The sequence below is a fragment of the Drosophila sechellia genome, chromosome 3R, assembly GCF_004382195.2.
Source record: "Drosophila sechellia strain sech25 chromosome 3R, ASM438219v1, whole genome shotgun sequence".
Taxonomy (NCBI): Eukaryota; Metazoa; Arthropoda; class Insecta; order Diptera; family Drosophilidae; genus Drosophila; species Drosophila sechellia.
The window spans coordinates 17,268,221-17,283,694 of NC_045952.1; the positions used below are offsets into that span (position 1 = coordinate 17,268,221).

Below are 15,474 nucleotides of genomic sequence, written 5' to 3' on the forward strand. Positions count from 1 at the left end.
AGCTGGTCGGCACTGAAATACTTGGTCACGACGACTTGGCTATTGATCATGATCAAGAATATATATATAAATTAATTAGACTGCTGGTGCCGCAGAGGAGGGTCCCTCGAAGCAGTTACTGGCTCTCCGACCCCCGTCCCGACGACTTGTCCTGCATGACAGGACTTCCCCATGTTCAAAATTCCACCGTTTCGCCATTAAAATACCGAGTCGCACAGCCGGTATCCAAGCAGTCCAAGTGTGGCATTTAACCACCTACTCGCGCACAGTCACACCGATTTTCAGTTTTCGAGAACACAGTTTGAAGAACTTTATGCGGAATTTTGGGGATTGGAGCATTTCGACGAGTCCAGGCAGGGATTACTAAGTCTCGCCTCGCCCAGCGTGCGCCATCGATTTCGGCGTGAAACCTCGAGCGCCGTCGCCCGAGAATCACACACACAGACACCTAATCGGGCACACCCCCACACAAAACGGGCAGACAGGAGGATTTTCCGCTGGCAATTACTCGGTTGACGGGCGGTTAACTTAACGACGGCCATCGCCATGACGGACCGCGAGCGCAGCATTCACGAGATGCTGAAGGATGCGCCCTCGCTAAACGACAGCTGCGGAGCGGTGCACACGGGCACCGAAGGTGGCAGCCTGGTCCTTGGAAGCGCCAGCAGCCACGGCATCGCCGGCGGAGGAGGTGGTGGCGGCAACGTTGGAGTTGGTGTCAGCGGCCCCTTTGGCGCCCCCAGCAGTCTGCCGCTAAGGAACCATTCAGGTGAGCTATTTACGAGTACTCGATTTAGCGGCCAACTGACTCAGCATCGATCTCTTCGTGCAGCACCCACCACACCCATGTCGCCCAGAAGTCCACCATCCGGAAATGGCATCCTCAGCCCCACGGACAGCGGGAGCGGCAGCATTATACGCACTAGCGCCTCCAAGATCGACAGTTTGAAGAACTGGAGTATATCGACGTACAAGTGTACGCGACAGATAATGCTGGAGAAGTTGGGCAAGTCGCAGCGGACCGTGGACTCGGAATTGGAGGCCCAGATTGAGCAGTTGCGCGAGACGCAGCGCAAGTATCTGTCCATCTTGAGGCTAACGCGGGCCTTCAGCTCGCACTTCCAGCACGTGGTCGTCACACAGCACGCCCTGGCCGACTCCTTCGCCGATCTGGCCCAGAAGAACCCCGAGCTGCAGAAGGAGTTCACGTGCAATTCGGAGACGCAGCGCAACCTTACCAAGAACGGCGAGCTGCTGCTCAATGCGCTTAACTTCTTTATTTCTTCGGTGAACACGCTGTGCAACAAGACGATTGACGACACGCTGCTGACGATACGACAGTACGAAACGGCCAGGTAACCAAAGCTATTTCCTTTCGATGTGATGCAACAACGAAGGAAAAATCATCATCGATCTCTTCGATTTTAATTTAAACTCAGCATGTGTGTCTTTTTATAAAAGACATGGACTTAAACTAGCCTTGTATACAAGCTTATCGTATTATTTCCTTGAAAAAAAAAATGTAAATACGTTAGTCATAACCGCATTCCATAATAATCTCTACAATGGCAATAACTTTTTATTTCCCAAAGCCATCGTATGTTTTATAAAAAAGGCAAACGAATTATATGAAGTAGAAGTAATGTCCTCCTGCCTTTTAGAATCGAATTCGATGCCTACCGCATGGATTTGGAGAACACCAAGCCGGAGCTGACGCCCTCGGCCGCCGCTCTTGAGGAGACCCAGCGCAGCTATGCGCAGCACAAGGACCAATACGAGAAGCTACGCTCGGACGTGGCCGTCAAAATGCAATTCCTCGACGAGAATCGCGTAAGTGGTGCCGAGTGGATCTTAGCGATACATTCAGCGAGTTTAACCATTGATCCAATTCGTTTATCTGTCGATAGATTAAAGTGATGCACAAGCAACTGATTCTGCTGCACAATGCCATCGCTGCCTACTTCTCGGGCAATGCCATGGCATTGGAGAGCACTCTGAAGCAGTTCAACATAAAGGTGAGTGAGCAAGGGAGCAGAGTGCTCCAATTAAACTCAGTCCGCACATTCACTTTTTCACTTCTCGTCTTGTGGCCCGCAGCTTAAGTCACCCAATGCCGTCACTGGATCCTGGCTGGAGCAGTAGATCGAGTAGACGCAGTCCATCCCTCCCACTCGCGAAGCACGTTGCAGACGGCACCTTGGAGGAGATCGGGACACGTCGTCCACCTCCACTCACTTGCTGAACGAGCACGCTCTCTAAAAGAAAAAAAGATCGGTGGCAGAGATGATCAGTATCCGATGCAGTGGACAGACACACTGCATGACGAACCATAACAATATTTTCGCTAAGTTTAAGTCGAATTCCTAAGCCGTAAGCAGAAAGTGAGAGTGGTAGCTGTATGTTATTTATATATTTTTCCAACCGCTTTCCACTGTATGTAACTCTATGTACTACTCACATTTCCACAGCTGGTACGCTGACGTTCCTTTAGCTTGTGTTTCCAAATTTTCGTTCGATTATCATCATATTGTTGACCTCTGCGCTTGTATAACATTTATAACAAAAAGTACGCGGTGCAATATGAGTGTTTTAGTTATAGATATACTAGAATGTGTGTATAAATCCTTTGTAATTGACCCAAAACGAGTAATCCATAACGAATCGAAACTGTTTTTGCGAGCTTGCATAATTTGAAATCATTGTTTTACTAGTCAACGTATTATTTACACTAAAATGAAGTCTATATATATATATAAAAATATATGAATAAAAACTATTTAATTACACCAAACTGTGTGTTAGTTCTTCTCGAGCTTCAGATCGCCGAGCTTCTCGTTCAGCGCACTTTCTTCATCCTCCTCAGCTTTGAACATCTCCTGAAATTTGGAAAATTTGAGATTGCTTAAGTTTTCTGGGGATTTCAAGGTGTATTTCTGAATGAGTCACTTACCGGATCGTATATGACCTTGATGACTAGGGAGCAGCTGGGACAGGTGGCCACCTCCTCGCCCTCGATTAGCTCCTCCTAAAGTGGAAATTTACCAAGTGATATGGAGTCCAAAAAAAAGGTTGCGTATACGCCTCGTTACCTTGGAGATCTGAAATCGATCGCCGCATGGACAGGGATAGTAGTACATCTCCTCCTCCTCGTCGTACTCGAAGTCCTCGATCTCCACCTCGTCGTGATAGATGCTCATGACGTACTTTCAGCTTATTTCAGCGCCTAAAGCTCATTATATTTGAGGTTTATTGCGATAATTTAGATTAATCCACGCCAAACAAATGGGCACGTTGTGTTGCGGGGCTGCCAACTCGCTGCAGCGAACAGCTGATCCAGTAAACAATTGCAAATGTTTTATTTGCATTTTTGGACCGCCGGCTGCAGTTGTGAAATAAGTCTCGTTGCGCTTAAAAAAAAAAAATATATATATATATATATATAAAATAGTATATTTTAGCTAACTTCTGCCCAAAAAAGAGAAACTGCAAAACAAACCCATGTTCCAGTTGTAAAATAAGTAGTAAAATAAGACTAAATGGCTAGCAAAAAGTACAGTGACGTGAATCTTTACGATCTTCTGGGCATTTCCCTCGAGTGTGATCAAAATGAGATACGCAAGGCTTACCGCAAGAAGGCCCTCGAGTGCCATCCCGACAAGAATCCGGACAATCCGAAGGCAGTCGAGCGCTTCCATGAGTTGTCCAAGGCCCTGGAGATCCTCACGGATGAATCCGCGCGCGCAGCTTACGACAAAGTGCTGAAGGCCAAGAAGGCGGCGGAGCTAAGGACTCGCCAACTGGACGGGAAGCGGCAGAAGCTGAAGCTGGAGCTGGAGGAACGCGAACAGGCGGCACTGCACAAGCTGGCGAGGAGCAGACCATACAGCACAGTGACCAAAAGCGACGAGGAGGTGCTGCAGGAGCAGATCGAGCGGCTGCGCCGCGAGGGTTCACGCCTGCTGGAGGAGGAGCAGCGAGCCATGCAGGAGCAGTTCCGGCGCAATCACGAAGAGCAAAAGAAACTGCAGCAACAGCCGGTCCAGTTTGATTCCGCCCAGCATCGCATCAAGATGAAGTGGAAGGCCGAACCCGGCCAGGATTACACACAGCAAGAGCTGCTCAAGTATCTGAAGAAGTACGGCGACGTGGTGGCCCTGGTGGTCAACAGCAAGCGACGCGGACGCGCCATGGTGGAGCTGGCCACGCGCGAAGCCTGCGACATGGTCTTGGCCTACGAGAAGGGCGATCCCGCCAAGCCGCTGCACTTCGAGTGGGTAACACCGCCGGCAGCAGACAAGCAGACACCCAAATCGGCCACCACTGGGTGCAGTGTGTCGTCTACCGACTACGAGGACCTGGTCATGCGAAAGCTGCGCCAAGCTGAGGAACGTAAGAGGCTCATTGAGCAGATGATGAAGGACGACGAGGGCGAATAAAATTAGATTGAGTTAGGCTAAACATTTAATTTAATTTTAATTAGGCTAAAAAAAATCAATTAAAATTTATGCTGCTGATTTTACATTTATAAATTTGTTTATTTATTATTAAAAAATGATTGAAATACCTCAAAATAAAACAAAAAAATTTTGAAACCAGAATATTGGCAATTTTTAGTGCCTGACCAAACATGACAAGTTGGCAGGCCCGCGTGCCAGCTGCTGAAATTTGTTAATTAAAAAAATGCAAAAATGACACGGGAGATAAATAAAGTGAACTACTAAGCGCACTGAAAGTAAATCAATTAATTCCCTTTCAAGGCGAAATGGAGAAGCGACAGAGGGAGCTGGAGGCGCTGGTGTCCACCCAAAAGGAGCAACTGGGGCGCTATGAGAAGCGTCTAAAAGGTGAGCCATAGATGAATTTGCCATGCAATGGATTAATGAGCCCAATTTGCAGACGTGGTAACTGCCTACAAGGGTCTGCTTAAGGAGAAGGAGGCATTGGAGACGAGTCTGGCGGCGCATGCGGAGGCCACGGCAGTGGGCGAGTCCGGATCGCCGTCCAGGGAGCTGGAGTCTAAAAAAACCAGCACCGACTCTGCGGATGGAGCAACCGAGGGCGCTGCACAGGGTCCTTTTGTTCCGCCAGCCGAGGGTCAACTGCAGACCCAAATTATCACCCTGATGAACTCGCTGGCCACTCTTTCCGCTGAGAAATCCCGCATGGAGGCCTCCTTCCAGGCGGATAAAAAGCAACTGCGCAGTCAAATCGCCCAAAAGGAGCAGACCATACAGGAGCTTAATACGCGGGCCAAGGAGCAGGCTGCGCGGGCCAAAAGCGACGTGGACGAGATCAAGGCAAAGTGGATTGTGGAGCGACAGGAGCGCGAGAAGGAGACCAACAACCAAATGCTCATGATCCGCGAACTGCAGAAGCTCTATGCGGACGAGCGGCATCTGAAGGACAACATCGAGATGCAGTTGAACAACTTCAAGACCCAGTTCGCCAGCAACGAGGCGGAAAACAGCCGGCTGCGGGAATTGCAGTCCCAGCTAAAGGAGGCTCGCTCCCAGCTAAAACAGTTCCAGACCAAGGCAGAGCACTCTGCAGCAGCGTCAGCGAGTGCAGACAGCGCCGCTCTCCTTCAGCAAGTGCGCCTTGAGATGCAGCAGCTGAAGGAGCAGCATTCAGTGGCCATTCGTCAGGAACAGCGACGCGTGCTGCGAGCAGAGGAACAGAGTCGCAGGCAGGCGGCGCTGCACGAGGATCGCGTGGCCAGTCTAGAGGCACGCCTGGCGGAGCTCAGCACCACTGTGGGCACCTACGACCGCCTGCGTCAGCAAGATCAGGACAGCATCCATGATTTGAAGCAGCAGCTGCAGGATCTAGAGCAGGCACACGTGCGTCCAACATCCAATTCAAGGGCGCTTAACGAAGATGTGGACGTAGCCACGCTGGTTGACGAGATGGTGCGCCTGAAGAAACTGCTTACCACAGCCAATGCCCGTTCTGCCAATCCACTGGATCTCGGGGAGATCCTATCATTTAGCGGCCAAACAGCTACGCGAGTCGAGAGTCACGCCCACTGCGAGCAACAGCTTCAGGGTGTGCAGCAAATGCTCGAGGCATCCAAGCAGCAGCGACAGCTACTCGAACAGAAGGTGCAGCTGCAGCACTCGCACATCCAAACGCTGCAGGAGAAGGTGCAGGTGCTCAATCGCAACATCGACGAGGCGGAAGTCGAACTAAAGCAGCAGGGCGAAAAGCTGCGCCTGGCATTGAAAAACGAGCGAACCAAGTGGCAGGAAGCCAAGGCTGAACTGGAGAACGAGACGCGCTGCAAACTGAACGAGCTGGAACAGCTACTGCAGAAGCAGCGCCAGAGGTCACTGCAGCTGCTGGACGAGAAGGAGCAGGAGATCAAGACACTGCAGACCTCCTTCGAGGTCTTTCACTCGGCCAGCGGTGTGGGCAGCACACTGGCCACACCCACACTGGAAGCATCTGCCGATTCCTTTCACTATTCCTCCGACACCGACAGCGTGGAGGGCGAGCAGCGGGAAAGGAAGGTGAAGGTGCGCTCCAAGAAAATGTCGATGGGCGAGAACTGCCACATGCTGCACTACGCCAACGAGTTGGCGCGCAAGGACATCGAAATCACGACACTGCGGAAAGCCAAGTACGCCGCCGAGTCGACGCTGCGAAAGGCGATCCAGGACAAGGTGACATCTCAACAAGAAATGCACGAGAAAATTGAGTGCCTGGAAGAGCAGGTGGACAGGTGCGTCGTTGTCGTTGTTATCTTATTTTATCTTCGAAAGTCATGCCATGATCTCTACTCTCATTCTAGACTCGAACGTTGCAAGACGCGCGAGGGTGCCAATCTGGAGTACCTGAAGAACGTTATTATCAGCTACATTGTTACCCGAGACGCGGACGGCAAGCGTCACATGCTGAACGCCATCTCGGCGGTGCTCCAGTTCACCACCGCAGAGATGCAGGCGATCAATGCATCATTCCAGAAGAAATAACATTCGTACTTTTGTTTAACAATCATGTGCAACATATTTAAAACTCTACAAACAGATCCTGAATAGATAACTAACTAAATCCGACGACAGGGTATTTGTCTAGGTGGGTAGCCAGCACGCCGGGAAACATGGCCAGGAACTTAAAGCGACTGCCCATCTGGGCGGGATCTGTGAGCATCTCGTAGCCAGAGCGAATGATCTCCTGATTTTCGGGCAGCGCATGTGCCAACAGCTGCTCCAGTCGAGCCTCGCCCTGCATTCGCTGCAGAAACAGTCCCTGCTCCACGGGACCGCAGCAGTGAACATTTCCGCGTGTCTCGGCGATGTGCCGCACTAGCTTAAAGTCCACATCGGCCGTGAGATCAGCACTGCCCGGCTCCACCAGCGGATCGTGCAGCTTGTGCTGCTTGAAGGCCCGGAAAGTGTCGGTTTTCTCTCCAAAATGGCCATAATCCATGACTAGAGTGATGCCGCCATCCCGTTCAATGCGCTCGGCGAGCAGTCCCACCTGTCGTTCCGTCTCCAGGGAGTGCTCCAAACAGGATCGTGTCTCGCCGGGCAGCGGTCGATAAAGACTCGAAACGGGCGTTTGGCTACGTGAGAGCACATATCGGAAGCTACCTTCTTGTGCGCCATCAGAGGATGCCACATCGATGAGCACCTCCTGCCACTTGCCATCGACCAGTTGCAGCTTGTGCACAGGCAGGGCGTCGAAGAACTCGTGGGCGAGAACTAGAGAGAATCCCTGGGGCACATCCTCTAGCCGACGGTGCCAGAATGCCTTCGTTCCACTGGCCGTTGTGCCCTCCTGGTAATGGGGCAACTGTGCGTCCTCCGGCAGGGTTTGGTGGGAGTAGCAGAAGCGCTGTGCCTGTGCCTTGCTCAGAAACGGACTAACCTCCACCATGTGCATCGAGAACTCGGCGTCCTGCTTGAACTTGGTGAGCACCTTCAACACGTCCCTAGCCAGAGTGCCGCGACCTGGACCAAGCTCCACCAGTTGAAAGGGCGAGGGACTGCCCATTTTGCGCCACTCGCTCACCAGCCAAATCCCTACGAGCTGCGTGAAGGGATATGATGATATGATGACAGGTTCTGATCTATGTGCTTATCTTACCTCTCCGAAGATCTGTGATATTTCCGGCGAGGTTATGAAGTCGCCCTCTCGACCGAACACATCCCGGTTCATGTAGTAGCCAGCTTGGGGGTTGGTCAGCACTTCGCGCATGTACTCGGCCACAGGAATGGGTCCGGTGGACAGAATTTTGGCCCGCAGCTGCTTGGCCAGGCTGCCATCTCCGCTCTCCGCTTTGGAGGACGACTCTGGCTGCTCCTTTGGCGGCTCCATCTTTGGAGCACTAGTGGCGCCCAGATTCGGACGACGGACGGACTTGTAGCTGTACCAGCGCCTGCTGCCGTTCCTAAGAGCCTCGCGTAACATTTTTGGCCGGCGAAAAAGTTGCTACAAAAATAAATGAAATGTTTTTGGATTAGGTGGTGGCCACTGGATACCCTGCATTTAACTTCAAATGATTATATAAAACGCTAGGTGGTTTATTAAAAGGGTGTGCTATAAATAGAAAACTTTAAATTCATTGAAGACAAATATTATATGCTTGAATTGAAGAACTGTTTTTTTATCCTTAAAAATATATATAGTTTTGAATATCATCTTGAAATAGGAATACTTTATCCACAGCTACAGGGTCTATAAAGGGGACTGACCACTTGCTGGGCAAACAGCTGTTTGGATAGCAAAATCCGTTACGTACAGGCAAACATAAATAATTTAAATTTATTCTTTCAGCACACTTAAACTAAAAAGATACATATTAATCGAATTCCATTGTCCCATCAATAAAAGTGCTATACATCCCTGCCTATATCGTCTTTGTGTTCTCGATGACCTTCTCGTTGTCGTAGATCTCCTTGGCATAGCACAGGTTGGGGTAGTCGTAGGCGGCTCCATATCGGTTCTTGCACCCGGTGGTGGCCTTCTCTCCCGGAGTGTAGACAGGCTGACCCACAATGTTCGAGGTGGCGAAGTTGCAGGTGAGTACGAAGTGGTTGTAAAAGTCCCGGGAGAAGCGCACGGCGGCACATCCCACATGGGTGTTTTTCTCGGCCACCGCGATGGTGAACTTGGTTACCGCCTTGTTGGGAAGCTCCTCCGGGAAGCTGGCGAGGATCTCGGGAGAAGCATTCGAGCGCTCAGCAAACCAGTTCTCGATCTGCTCCTTTATTATTTCCGCATCGGTGTACTCCGTCTCGGCTCCACTGTACTGGAACACGGCGTTGTTCTGGCCGGCGTAGGCGAATCTCTCGGTGCTGCGGCATTTATCCGGCAGGGACTCACAGGTCTTTACGTTGAGTAGGGCCAGGTGGGAGAGCTCCTCGCACCAGGACATCTTGGCCATGCGGACTGCTTTCGGTAGTCCTTCTATCTTGCCTCCAGCCACGTTGTTGCGCAGCTCGTTGAAGAGGGTCAGGATGAGTTTGTGGTGCGGCTCGATCTTCACCTCACGCACGTCCTTGGGACAGTTTTCACTGAAGTTCTGGGCGAGAATGGGTGAGAACCAGGAGGATTTGGGCAGCTACCACTACTTACTCCCTTGTTGTTGCAGGCTATGTGCTTGTCCAGGCAAGTGGGCAGGGCACAGTAGTCCGCTGCAAGGCTCAATCCCAGCAGGGAAGTAAGCAAAATCAGAGACTTTATGGCCATCTTCAGCGTTAGTTTTGGACTGATGCCTAGCTACCCAAAGTACTCTATTTATAGGAAAGCTGTGGCAATCGAACCGCAGTTGCAACATGTCTTCCAGTATTTTCGCAGCTGAGTTTCCAAGAATGTCTGGCCAGAAACAAGTGGCCGAGCTCCGTTCGAATGCTGGCTGGCGATTGGCTGGCTGCAGGAAATGTGCATGCAACGGCGATGGCCACCACCGTCGTATGAAAATCAGCGACAGCATCTGCGGCGAGTTGGAGGGCGAACCCCGCAGTAGTGAAAATTATTATGGTGAATTGAAAGATATCTCTGTGCCGACACTGATCACGCAGCACTTGACATGAATGTCAAGTGTCATATAAAAGCAGAACCACAGACAACCGACACTCAGTCGCCAAGAGTCAGCGGCATTGTAGTGGTCACTAATGCTCTCCGTAGTAACTAATATGCTAACCTGTTGCTCCGGAGGACACCCAATTATTCTAGCAAATCACATCGAACTCAATTGGGAATTTCTAATTTTCTTTTGCTAAAAATGTTCCAAGACCATTAAGTTTGGTAGTACTTTTTTATTGTAGATAAACTATTTACTAGTGTCCTAATATTATTTTACTTGGTATAATAAATAACAATTTAGCCTGTGCATGAGAGGTAAACTAACGATTCCACCTCCTAATCTCTACATTATTGGATTGTAAAATCAATCGTAGTCAATGTCTGTGACTGGTCTTTTCCCATTAGATGCAATTGAAAAGATTAATGAGTTAGCTTAGCCAAAATCTGTTTATTGATCGCTGCCCTACCGCAGCAATTGTTGGCGGTAGAAGCGAGCAGACAATTGAACGTGGACACGACATTTTGTTTAAGCGCTGGTGGTGGTGGCGGCGGCAGCAGCAGCGGTGGTAGCTGCAGCCTCCTCCTTGAGACGATCCTTCTTGAGCGGGCCCATGAAGGCCAGCTTGTCGGCAGGGGTCTGGAAGCGACCGTGACCCATCTTGGACGATGTGTCGATGAACTTGAGCTTGATCTGCTCCAGGGCAGAGCGCTTGGTGTGCTTCAGCAGGGACTTGCGCAGGGTGATGATGCGCTTCTTGGAGCCGATGCAGCAGCCCTTGATCATGACGAAGTCGTTGTTGACCTCACCGTAGTGGGGGAAGCCACCCATGGGCGTGATGCTCTTGTCGGTCAGATCGTACTCGGTAGAGGCGTTGTTCTTGATGACCTACAAAAGCAAAGCGATACATTCCGGATCAGATTACTGTGGTCCTTCGGCTGGGGGATTCAAGATTCAATCGTATATAGCTGAAGATCTGTTATCAGTCCTATCATTATAAATATCATGGTTCATCAAGTTTTTTTTTGTTTCGATGTCGATATTATTTTTAAGGTTTTATCATCACAAAAACAGATTTCTTCTACGGCCCAATAGGATTAAAGGCCAAATGTAATGGTGGGGATACTGGTGGGTACTAGTGCTTACCTTGCCGTCCTTGGTGTGGATGCCAGCTCCGATGCGGTAGATCTTCTTGTTGATCTCGGTACGGTGATGGTAACCCTTCTGACCGGCACGGGCCACGGTGGTTGACACACGCGACGGATGCCAGGCACCAATACAGGCCACCTTACGCAGACCCTTGTGCGTCTTGCGGGGCAGCTTCTTGGTGTGCCAACGCGAGGTGACACCCTTGAAACCCTTACCCTTGGTCACGCCGACACAGTCGATCATCTCGTCCTGGCCGAAGACGTTGCTGACCTGGATGGGCTTCTCCAAGTGCTCGCGAGCCCACTTGACCTTGTCCTCGATGGAGCCGCCGTTCAGCTGGATCTCCATGACATGGGCCTTCTTTTGGCGCTGCTTGATCAAGCGGATCTAGAGGCAAATAGAGAAAAGGTACACTTCAGGTTAGTTTCATCCACCTTGAGGCAATGGAAATTGGGACTGTACGTGATATGGTTTAACCGCGCTATCATCGCCTGAACGGCTCCGCACCGTTACTGGAATATATCAAGTCCCGCCACCCGAGGGGCAGATTGCTCTTCGACGTTGCATCCCTAAACCGTGCATTGAAAACCACAGCGCGAATGCTTTTTAGGCCAGGCGCACCAAAGGCACCGAGTCCGAGGACCCAGCACCATTGGTGCAACAAGGCCAAGGACGTCGGGAAATATGGAATACATAAATGCAATTGATATTTACCTGCGAGTGGGCAATCACACGGATCACCTTGCAGTAGCGCAGCATCTTGCGGAAGTCATTCTCGATGCTCTTCTTGCCGAGATCATCGGTCCACTTCTTGCTGGCCTTGGTGAAGGCCTTCTTCTTGCTCTTGTACCTGATATGGACGATGGTCAAGTTGGAGACGCAGTGGTCAGAAACGAGTGTAATGTAGCAATCCATTGGGGTGTCGCAACAACTCCAACTTCTTAGCCGCGCTGTTTATGTGGGGCGAGATAGAACAGGAAGTGCACCTCATCGCAAACTAATGGCGAGCGGAGATGCAGTCTTCCTTGTCGTGCTCACTCGTCAGGCAATTTCAGTTAACCAGTGGCTTGCTTGTGCGCCCCATGATCAAGAGGAACCTGACAGCTCACACAACGTTCAGCGATTTGAAAAGCTCTCTCAGCAAGCTGATCGAAGAACTTTATGATTTTGTTTTACATTTAATAGGGGGGCTCTATTACACGAGGGAATCACTGTTGATCGGAATTTCACACACACAAAACAGCGCATTGGTTGATTATACTTCAAAAAACAATATATAATATTGTATTGCAGCAAATCAATCGATTGTTTTCTAAGAGGCCGATCAGAAGGAAGGCAGCAGATGGTAAAAGGCTTCTCAACAATAATTTGCTCATTCAGATACCATCGTTTCATCATCCAGACTCGAGTAGAAAGCACGTGGCGTCTGCCATTTTGTGTGTGTGTGTACACCCGGTCCAAGCAAAATGGCGACAAATGGAGTAGGAAGAACGACCACGTGGTCCTCGGATACATACCAGTTCTTGTAGAAGCGACGACGGCACTCCTCGGACAGATGCTGGGCCCAAACGTTGACCAGGGCACGGAGTCCGAAGGGAGTCTCGATGTAGCCGACAGCACCGACCACAATCATGGGCGGGGTCTCCAGAACGGTGACGGCTTCGACCACCTCCTTCTTGTTGATCTCTGCAAGAGAAAGAAAGGCCATTAATATCGAGCAATCGCATTCTCTAAGAGAAATCATCTATACAGTGGGCTTGGTCAGTCCGCCCTAGTTGAGATAATCACGGTTAATCAGATGTGTTCTAACCATAAATCTTCTAGTATAGTCATCATGGAAAGTAGTTATCGAGAGTTGATAAGTGGATGCGGGTACTTACTGGATCCAGGGCGATCGGCCTCGCGCACAATGTGCGTCATGCCGGCCTTGTAGCCGATGAAGCAGGTCAGATGGACTGGCTTGCTGGCGTCATCTTTGGGGAAGGCCTTAACCTTACCGCGATGGCGAGCTGAGCGCTTCTTGGGGTAGAAGGCCATTGAGCCATGGCGGGGTGCCGAGAACTTACGATGAGACTGCAAAATGAATGGTGAAAATCCATTAGCACACTGCATTTCTGCACTTTGAGGTTAGGTGAACACGTGGATGTTGCAAGTGCAAATTATGCATAATAATTATGCTTTGTTTGCATTAGTTACATTTAGTGTGATTAAAACAATAGTATTTCTCAACTAATCAATTATTTTACTTGTTATCATCCATCTTTTTGACACTTCACATAGTAATTAAATGTATATTGTCCGATCGAGATGCTTACCATGTCTGTTCTCTTCAGACGATGTAAAACGGAAAAGAAAAGATTCCGACTTCCGTCTCCTTATATAGTGTGTAATGTGACCAGTTGTGACTTTGCTGAGAAATACACTTCTAGTTTATTTTTTCGAGGTGGGTTTATAGTCACTCTTGACAGTACGGTCACACTGCTCACCATGTTTTTACTTTTTAATTTTATAATCTTACCATTTTTTTTTATATATACAAACATTAAAAAGAAATAACGACGGCGGAACTAACTTTGTTATAAATTACAAAGCAATAACGTAACAATTAATACAAGGGAAGCATAAGGGGAAACCCACCAGTATAGGTTCTTAGCCCGGGTTACTTTTAGTTAGGACACCAACCATGCAATGTTATGCAGCCCTGAAATTTGGTACTTATCACACAGGCTATGAAATGTTATAAAAAATTATCAAAAGTTAAAGCAAAATTCATAGAATATTATTCGTTACAAATAAAGTTAAGTAATAACTAAATTGCAGTACACAGGAAAATTAAACCTTTGTTTGCGTCATTAAACATAGGAATTTTTGTCTGCCCCACGCAGGGCCACACTGGCGCGGCGTTTTGGCGCATTTTGTGTTTGGTAGTGTTGGTGCGAAAAATAATAATACGAAATTCGCGATGTCGACGCTTGAGCTGTGCGAAAAGTATTTTGGGACGCGCGATGTGTACAAGCTGATGGAACTGGACCGGGGCGCCGGCGAGAAGGAGGTGAAGAAGGCATACCACAAGCTCTCCCTGCTCGTTCATCCCGATCGAGTGCCGGAGGAGCAGAAGGCAGAGTCCACCGAGAAGTTCAAGGTGCTATCGAAGCTATACCAGGTGCTCACCGACACGCAGAAGCGGGCGCTGTACGACGAGCAGGGCGTGATCGACGACGACGATGAGAGCGAGTCCAAGCTGTCGTCGTGGCTGGAGTTATGGAGCAAAATCTTCAAGCCCATCACCGAGGAGGATATCAACAACTATGAGAAGGAGTATGTGGAATCGGAGCTGGAGCGCACTGATCTGAAGAAGGCGTATCTGGGCGGCAAGGGTTGCATCAACTATCTGATGAACCATGTGCCCTTCATGAAGGTGGAGGACGAGCCGCGCATTCAGAAGATCATTAAGGACATGATTGCCAGCGGCGAGGTTCCCGAGTACAAGATCTTCACCGAGGAGCCGGCAGCCAAGCGCAAGAAGCGCCACCAGAAGTACGCACGCGAATTCAAGGAGGCCAAGGTGATCAAGGAGCGTTTGCAGCGCCGCCAGAAGGAGAAGGACGACCAGGATCTGGCCGACAACGGTGGGGATTTGCAGCAAATGATTCTGGCGCGTCGCAATCAGCGCGAGTCCAACTTTGGCTCCCTAATGGACCGCCTGATGGAGAAGTACGGCAACGATGACGACTCCGACACTGTTGATTTCAGCGCCTTCGAGAAGAAGAAGAAGAAGTCAAAGAAGCCCACCGCTAAGCAGGAGCCCAAACAGAAGCTCAATGGAGTCAAGGCGGGCCGTGTGGAGAAGGGCAAGAACTAGTGCCGTCCTTCACTGCTCATCGTACGCTCCTTATATATATTTATCGTGTAGTTTAGGCTTAGTTACTCATATGTATTTATCCATGTACGTATACTTGTATTTTTCGCTAGATTCATACTAAGTGGGCATAGAAATGGGCTGCCATGATTATCCAAAAGATTCCCTTGGTTCGCAAGAAAATCAAATCAAATAAAAGAATACAACGCTATCACTGCGCGAAATGCTGATATTCTAATATAAAAAAAAATACATTTCTACTAAGAACAATAATTGGTTGTTCAATTACTAATGAAATACTGTGTGAGTGGGTCAAATAAAGCAGAGTTTCTGTAAAAATATCAAATAAAACTTCGTTTACTGCATTTTGCACTTTCAAATAACTGTCGCATTTTGCGACGTCATCGATGTAACCACCTGGCATCGTGGCAGCACAACA

The 15,474-nt window shown here is 49.4% G+C and overlaps 8 protein-coding genes and 2 non-coding genes across 11 annotated transcripts; 4 read left to right on the forward strand and 6 right to left on the reverse strand.

Moving 5' to 3' along the window:
• Positions 1 to 259: 259 nt before the first annotated feature.
• Positions 260 to 2,786, forward strand: LOC6606851 (arfaptin-2). Its single transcript, XM_002031612.2, has 5 exons — positions 260 to 769; positions 833 to 1,355; positions 1,662 to 1,830; positions 1,908 to 2,015; positions 2,098 to 2,786. The coding sequence occupies exons 1-5, from the start codon at positions 547 to 549 to the stop codon at positions 2,140 to 2,142; spliced, it is 1,068 nt and encodes a 355-aa protein (XP_002031648.1). The 5' UTR covers positions 260 to 546; the 3' UTR covers positions 2,143 to 2,786.
• On the reverse strand, positions 2,687 to 3,323 carry LOC6606852 (DPH3 homolog). The gene is made up of 3 exons (XM_002031613.2): positions 3,090 to 3,323; positions 2,951 to 3,025; positions 2,687 to 2,876 (listed from the first exon to the last, which is right to left on the reverse strand). Exons 1-3 carry the CDS (start codon positions 3,195 to 3,197, stop codon positions 2,799 to 2,801), a joined length of 261 nt encoding a protein of 86 aa, XP_002031649.1. The 5' UTR covers positions 3,198 to 3,323; the 3' UTR covers positions 2,687 to 2,798.
• A 37-nt stretch (positions 3,324 to 3,360) lies between these two features.
• LOC6606853 (dnaJ homolog subfamily C member 17) lies at positions 3,361 to 4,525 on the forward strand. Its single transcript, XM_002031614.2, has one exon. The coding sequence runs from the start codon at positions 3,537 to 3,539 to the stop codon at positions 4,434 to 4,436; it is 900 nt and encodes a 299-aa protein (XP_002031650.1). The 5' UTR covers positions 3,361 to 3,536; the 3' UTR covers positions 4,437 to 4,525.
• Positions 4,526 to 4,623: 98 nt separating this feature from the next.
• On the forward strand, positions 4,624 to 7,055 carry LOC6606854 (GRIP and coiled-coil domain-containing protein 1). Its single transcript, XM_002031615.2, has 3 exons — positions 4,624 to 4,844; positions 4,897 to 6,721; positions 6,791 to 7,055. Exons 1-3 carry the CDS (start codon positions 4,763 to 4,765, stop codon positions 6,969 to 6,971), a joined length of 2,088 nt encoding a protein of 695 aa, XP_002031651.1. The 5' UTR covers positions 4,624 to 4,762; the 3' UTR covers positions 6,972 to 7,055.
• Positions 6,981 to 8,598, reverse strand: LOC6606855 (protein arginine methyltransferase NDUFAF7 homolog, mitochondrial). The gene is made up of 2 exons (XM_002031616.2): positions 8,089 to 8,598; positions 6,981 to 8,031 (listed from the first exon to the last, which is right to left on the reverse strand). Exons 1-2 carry the CDS (start codon positions 8,410 to 8,412, stop codon positions 7,042 to 7,044), a joined length of 1,314 nt encoding a protein of 437 aa, XP_002031652.1. The 5' UTR covers positions 8,413 to 8,598; the 3' UTR covers positions 6,981 to 7,041.
• A 142-nt stretch (positions 8,599 to 8,740) lies between these two features.
• LOC116801404 (antigen 5 like allergen Cul n 1) lies at positions 8,741 to 9,729 on the reverse strand. The gene is made up of 2 exons (XM_032720652.1): positions 9,580 to 9,729; positions 8,741 to 9,526 (listed from the first exon to the last, which is right to left on the reverse strand). Exons 1-2 carry the CDS (start codon positions 9,691 to 9,693, stop codon positions 8,852 to 8,854), a joined length of 789 nt encoding a protein of 262 aa, XP_032576543.1. The 5' UTR covers positions 9,694 to 9,729; the 3' UTR covers positions 8,741 to 8,851.
• A 730-nt stretch (positions 9,730 to 10,459) lies between these two features.
• On the reverse strand, positions 10,460 to 13,578 carry LOC6606858 (60S ribosomal protein L3). 2 transcript variants are annotated; one of them, XM_032720649.1, is made up of 6 exons: positions 13,492 to 13,578; positions 13,057 to 13,249; positions 12,694 to 12,862; positions 11,891 to 12,026; positions 11,174 to 11,563; positions 10,460 to 10,915 (listed from the first exon to the last, which is right to left on the reverse strand). In XM_032720649.1, exons 1-6 carry the CDS (start codon positions 13,492 to 13,494, stop codon positions 10,556 to 10,558), a joined length of 1,251 nt encoding a protein of 416 aa, XP_032576540.1. In that variant the 5' UTR covers positions 13,495 to 13,578; the 3' UTR covers positions 10,460 to 10,555. The 2 variants fall into 2 exon arrangements, with proteins under 2 accessions (XP_032576540.1, XP_032576541.1); XM_032720650.1 differs by lacking the exons at positions 10,460 to 10,915; positions 11,174 to 11,563; positions 11,891 to 12,026 and adding an exon at positions 12,134 to 12,333.
• LOC6606860 lies at positions 12,497 to 12,577 on the reverse strand. The gene has a single exon (XR_048337.2). It is a non-coding gene; the product is annotated as a small nucleolar RNA U83 (small nucleolar RNA).
• On the reverse strand, positions 12,934 to 13,012 carry LOC6606861. Its single transcript, XR_048338.2, has one exon. It is a non-coding gene; the product is annotated as a small nucleolar RNA U43 (small nucleolar RNA).
• Positions 13,579 to 13,952: 374 nt separating the features above from the next.
• LOC6606862 (J domain-containing protein CG6693) lies at positions 13,953 to 15,308 on the forward strand. The gene has a single exon (XM_002031620.2). It carries the CDS (start codon positions 14,139 to 14,141, stop codon positions 15,036 to 15,038), a length of 900 nt encoding a protein of 299 aa, XP_002031656.1. The 5' UTR covers positions 13,953 to 14,138; the 3' UTR covers positions 15,039 to 15,308.
• Positions 15,309 to 15,474: the final 166 nt, after the last annotated feature.